The sequence below is a fragment of the Pinus tabuliformis genome, chromosome 8, assembly GCF_031772625.1.
Source record: "Pinus tabuliformis cultivar Carrire ecotype Pingquan chromosome 8, CPIR1, whole genome shotgun sequence".
Lineage (NCBI taxonomy): Eukaryota > Viridiplantae > Streptophyta > Pinopsida > Pinales > Pinaceae > Pinus > Pinus tabuliformis.
The window spans coordinates 1,256,576,450-1,256,582,439 of NC_142294.1; the positions used below are offsets into that span (position 1 = coordinate 1,256,576,450).

General features: G+C 41.0%; 1 protein-coding gene and 1 pseudogene across 1 annotated transcript; one reads left to right on the top strand and one right to left on the bottom strand.

Annotated features, from left to right (window-relative positions):
• The first annotated feature begins 2,878 nt into the window (after positions 1-2,878).
• On the top strand, positions 2,879-3,616 carry LOC149239946 (fasciclin-like arabinogalactan protein 21). The gene has a single exon (XM_089370012.1). The coding sequence runs from the start codon at positions 2,879-2,881 to the stop codon at positions 3,614-3,616; it is 738 nt and encodes a 245-aa protein (XP_089226138.1).
• Positions 3,617-4,909: 1,293 nt separating this feature from the next.
• Positions 4,910-5,500, bottom strand: LOC149239947 (UDP-glycosyltransferase 72B1 pseudogene; annotated as a pseudogene).
• Between the last annotated feature and the right edge of the window lie 490 nt (positions 5,501-5,990).

Consider the following 5,990-nt stretch of genomic DNA (forward strand, 5'->3'; position numbering starts at 1 on the left):
TTCCTGTTGTCCAATCTCCTCTTCCTTACCCTATTATATCGATTTTTTCGTTCTCAACATGTCTTGGTACCCCACGCTACATCTTTTCGGTTTCTATCAGTAGGCTTTCGATGCAGACATATTTCAATAATCAAGAAAGTTGCAAATGAATGTGTCCAAGTACTATTCGAGATCAAAACAGAGGATCATTTTGAATCCGCTGAACTGATTCTATTGTATTAGCCTGTTGTAAATGTTGCGGGAGAGGACATTCCATAGTGTGTCGGATATGCTAAAGGGTAGGAAGATATGAAGATCTGTAAGGTAACAAAAGAGAAAACATACATTTACCCTATCAGGTGGAGATATCCTCTTTTTAAATAACCAGGTTTGTCATAGTTCTACCAAATGCCTTTCCAGACATCATCCAATCGCACTACATTCCTAACCTATTTTTAGAATCAGTTCTGGACTTTAATTTTAGATGTAAAAGTTTTCATTTGATGCTTCCTGTGTGGTTCATCTATCTACTTCGTGCAGTACAATTCCCATATACGAGCCTTATGAACAGAAGGTATTTTAAGCAACAGATATTTGTATGACTGACTTTTAAGAAAGCCAGATTACCCATGTATACCCATTTATTGCCTTGTTTATATTTGTTTGAGACCAGATTGTTTCACAAGTAATTCTTTTGGAAAAATTCATCTTATTTTTATAGATAATGATAATATTCAGATGCTTATTTTTTAATTGTTTGCCTGCCTTGGATAATTTTATGATATTATTTTTCATTTTTATGTAACTTCTCTCAAGACTCACCCCACCCTTTGGCCTGTAAGCAAGAGTGAGATACACTTTCATTGCTTATGGAAAGCCTCAATCAACAATTAGCTCATGAAGAGTGAACATGTCACATGTGGTTTGAAGCCAGGTGGAGATGATAACAATTACTCCTCTGAACCACTTTAGCCAGATCAAAACAAAATTCTATGATGTTATCTGTTCAATGGGACAGACCTCTCCACTTATTTTCTCTGTTTATTCTTTGTTGAAGATATGCTGCTGCTCTTTTTTTCCAAATCTCTAGCTCTATATGTTTATTTTGACCTACAGAAACCATAGCAGCTTTATTTATTCTTACTTGTGAATCTTTGTTTCATATTTATATTATTTAGTCTACCAACAAGGGGATTTTTTTTTAGTGATGTTGGTTTTCCCTCTTTAGTTTGCATTCCATTCTGATGTTTGGTCTAAAAAATTTGGACGACATTGCACTGAATATTCATAATGAAATTCTTTTATTTTTCCAATGGAAAACTTTGTAACTTTTATATTTATGAAAGAGAAAGTTACATTCTGAAGGAGTCGAGGAATTGTAAACGTGAGAAACCATTAAGTGAATTTTGCGTATTGGTTGGATCTGAAATTTCATTCCGCATCAGATGAGTACGTACACTTAAAATTTGAATAGACCTTCAAAGAAATAAATTGAAAATGTGACTAAAAAGTAGCTTGCTTTCTTTCCCTCCAAAATATTGACAAGAAACACATTATCTCATGATTTCCAGTTTATCTCACTCTGGGTCTGTCCAAAGCATGCAAGGTGGTGCTCGTTGGATCCAGAATTTAAATCTGTTGGACACCTAATCTGCCAAGGGTTAAGGTGTGGGCGTTGAATGGTCTAATGGAGTCCAAGAGACCACTTAGAATGTGAAACCAAGGGTCACTCCTATGTATTATAAATGTGTATTATTGTGAATAATAATGCATTCAATGCTTATCCTTCATATTTGGTCTTCCCCATGGTTATGTTTAACATGGTATGAAAAGTGCACGGGATTTCCTACCCTACTCAAATTTGAGCCACTGGTTTTGTGGCGTCTCTGTGCATGACAATTCTACTATTAGTCCCAAATGTAATGAATGTGCCATCAGATAAATTCTAGCTGCATTCTTTGCCAGTTCTGTCATAGTAACTCCTCTGTTCTTTGTCTACGCTTCAGGCTTTCAGGCACCAGCATGGGCTCCTCCGACGCCTGTCACCTGCGCTCTTCCTGTCACCTGAGTTTTATGCAATTCTCTATGTGTTGAATGCTATATTTTGTGTAGGATTCTCCTTCGACTAGCACGCTGCCCATACCAAGTTACTACGCTGCTCTCCCCACTTGCGCAACGAAACTGTGCATTATTTTCTGTTCTTTTGACAGTCTTCATACGTTGCGGCACCCACACCACCTCTCCAATACATACATAGTTTTCCACTCCTTAGCTCCGTGGACCTCCTCCCAATCCAAACGCCTTACACTCCAAACGATGTATTCTCCAAACGCTTTAACTGAAATTCCATTCATGCTTTGTGTGTTATTGATATTGTTATCTGTTTTTGGAGCAGTCAAGTTTCTTATAGAGAAGCGTGATATGTGCACTAATATGATGCATCAATTGTCCTATTGGGAGCAAAAGAGAACGAGATCACAGGGATCAAAGGCTATTATATGCCTCTACAACGTATTGCCATCCGTAGCTCTCACTGACTTCGTAACTCAATATTATTTTGGCCACACAGAATTCCAACCGAGAATCTTGTTACGCCGTAAGGCGTTCCCTCTGAGAGGAACTCCCCTTCATGCCGCGCTGTCTAGTTATGGGCCCTTAGATCGATTGTTAGACGATGGAATAAACTCTAGCCATTAGATCGTCTTCCATCCTTAAGACGGTTGTCACTCAATGATGGGCCTTCTCCCACCACATCGCCAAGGGCCTCTTCACCTACGCCAATCTGCAAAAGCTGCCCAACAGAACAAACCTGGAAGCCATTGCCACCCACTGCAGCCTTGTCGTCACAGGTAATTCTCACGGAGGTGGCCGCTAGGATTCCATCTCTCCCTCCACTCAGATGCCAGCCGAGTATCATCCAGTGTACATTAATGGAGTTCTTGTCTCGCATCCTGACATTCTCAATGACGGGCTGTTAGCGATCCATGGCGTCGACAAGCTGCTTCTTGATCTTGATCTTGATCACAGTAATTATGACACAACTGTGGGAGCCCCTGTTCCTGCAATGATGTCACCATCACCATCATCATCAGCTAGTCCTGGTCCTGATCATCCCCTAAATTTCATAACGCCCTTCATGCTGCAAGATGCAGCGCTCAGTCTTAGAGATCACGGTTACAGCATCCTCGCCTTGGCCATGCGCATCAAGTCCCCTGAGCTTCTGCGCCTGCAAAACCTCACCATCTTTACTCTCAGCGACGATTCCGTTTTCTCAAGCGAAGGCCAAGAATTTTCGAACAATGTGAGGTACCATGTGGTTCCCAACATGAGGCTGCCTTTGGCAGATCTGGTGCAGCTTCCGGCGGGCACAAGACTAAAGACTCTCCTCCACGGGCAATCGCTAGTTGTGAGCGACTACAAACCCTTCTCTGTCAATTATGTGGGTATAAAGATTGCAGATGTTTTCAGCAACAGATGGATAGTCGTGCATGAGATTCTTCGGCCGCTCATAAGCTATGTGGATCCGATGGAGTGGGCTTCCAGCGACAGCAGCGAGATTCTTCGGTCCCTCTTGATGAGCTCAGAGGATCAGATGGGGTTTTACAGAAACAACAGCACTGGTGATCATCATGAGTAGTAGTAGGTCAATAAGGAGCTAAAGATTCTTTTATTTTAGTTGCTGTCTGTGTATTTGTGATGTATTTTGCCTTTGCAATTTGAGTACAGTGGTATCCATGAGAAATCATGTTCAGGAAGCAAGCAATTAAATGTCTATGAATGCAGCATGTTATGTTCCTCTATCAAGAAGCCACATTTTGCTTGAACTATAATGGAACAATGGCAATTTATATAATGGTTCTGATTCCTTTAATTCTTTTCTTTCATGGTTTCTTAATTTTCTGTATGTCAAGTATGACTTCGCACTTTCATTTCTTTTCTCTGTCATGAGAATCTCCTTAAGCCATGGATTTTATTTATCGATGGGAAACAACCATAGAGCTGAGATGGTTCAAAGAGAAACTAAAATGGAATGCCAGTAAACAATCAGAATTCACAGAAGAGGCCAGATCGCCATAGATACTGCATTGTCAGTAATAATAATAAACATGCCATTTCACCCAGATCCTTCAAAGAAATGTGAGGGTGCAGTCTTCTGATCGAAACTAGCAAAGTCTGCTGAGCGTTGTTAAGAGCACACGTAATGAAATTCAAGATTGCAGAATATTAAGGAAATTTGATTACTAAAATGTTTTGGAATCTGCAAATCAAATTAAATTGCCTGAAAGTTATATCGTAATTCAATCACCTGAAATTTATCATAATTACAAGGATGCTGAACACCATTTAGCACTGATATTTGCCATGCATGAAGAAGTCTGCAATTTTTTGGGTCGAAGAATAGCATTCAAGTCTAATGGGCTCAGAGAAGTAAATCTAGTATTATGGCACGAATGCTTATGCAACTGCGTGAGTGAACTCTCTGAATTCTGGCATGGGGTTGTGTTTCATAAAGCCTTGCACCATCTGCAAAATAGTTTTAAGAGTGGATAGGTATACCCTTTCAGGAGTTCGAAAATATTTACGCCGTAAGGCGTTCCCTCTGAAAGGAACTCCCCTCCATGCCATGATGTCTCGTTATTGCCCTTTAGATCGATTGTTAGACGGTGGAATAAACTCCAGCCATTAGATCGTCGTGGAAAAATGTTGTAGGCGGTTCAGATTATTGGAATGTCGTAGGAAGTTGAGAATATTGCGCTTTTTAGAAACCATTTTCGTGATGTTTTCCATCCTTAAGACAGTTGTCACTCAATGATGGGCCTTCCCCTCAATTTTGCCATCCCCTTCTTCATTTCCATTCCCCATCTCCTTCCATTAATTCCCTCGCCGCTCTTTCCACTTCCTCTCTCTTCACCAATGCATCTGCGCCCTTCTACGCTTCAATGCCCACCTTCATCTCCTTCACTAGAAGGAAGGCATTCATTCTCTGTTCAACAAAGAGAGGCCAAGCGATCATCGACACTCCATGTAAGATGCTTTCGATCATTGAATTCCAACCGCAATGAAAAAGGAAACCGTCTGTGGATGGATGAGAGAGGACAGCAATCTGAGGCGCCCATGAATCCACCACAAATCCACGGTCCTGGATTCGAGTCTCGAAACCCTCAGGTAGAACCTTCCTCATATCTGCTTCGGTAGTCATCGTGGATTCAGTTGGAGGAGGAGGCTCCTTACGCAACACCCAAAGGAACCATTGCACACTTGCTTCTAGCCCCAAAGCTAGTTCCTGAATCTGATTCTCCGACAGGGTGCCGCGGCTCCCAAAAGAAACGAACATAACTGTCGAGGCAGGTTGGCGGTCCAGCCATTTGAGGCAGCCCTCCTTCTCAAACTTCTCTTCAGATTCTGAAAGAGACAAAGATATTAGCAGCCCAACGGGATAAATACAAGGGGTCATTTCAACAGCGCTCAGAACCTTCCTTCCTTGAGAGCTTTTATTTGTGCTGGTTCCATTTCTTGGCATGTATTTATCAGAATTCCATGAGCTTCCTGAAGCCGAAGGGAATGTTGAATGAACCAGTTGAATGAAATATCAGATCTGTATAGAAGAGGGTCTGGCAAATCTATTCCGAGAATCGGCGGAAGGCCCGTCAGAAAGAAATTATAATTAAAGTGGATGTAGTGTATATGTGATGTGGCAATGTCATGGCCTAGATTGTCAATCATAGCAACTCTCTGATTAGGACGTGGTTTAATATGGGGATATGTGTTCCAGCTTTTTGAATGCATGTGAAACTAAGCTGCCATGTTGTAGTCTTCTAGACTTGTGTAACTGGTTCTGTTTCCTTGGTTAAGTGCAGGTTTCAGTTGATCAAATAAAAACTGCAAATAAGTACACTGATGACACCATCTATGCTGGAGAAAAACTTATAATTCCTTGAGAGGGATATGGGAGCTCAGATTATATTTGAAATTTTGTAGTACAGGTTGTCATGGAATGTGTATGCAGTAAT

Coding starts and splice junctions, on each gene's coding strand:
- LOC149239946 (XM_089370012.1), top strand. CDS start 2,879: ATGCCAGCCGAGTATCATCCAGTGTACATTAATGGAGTTCTTGTCTCG.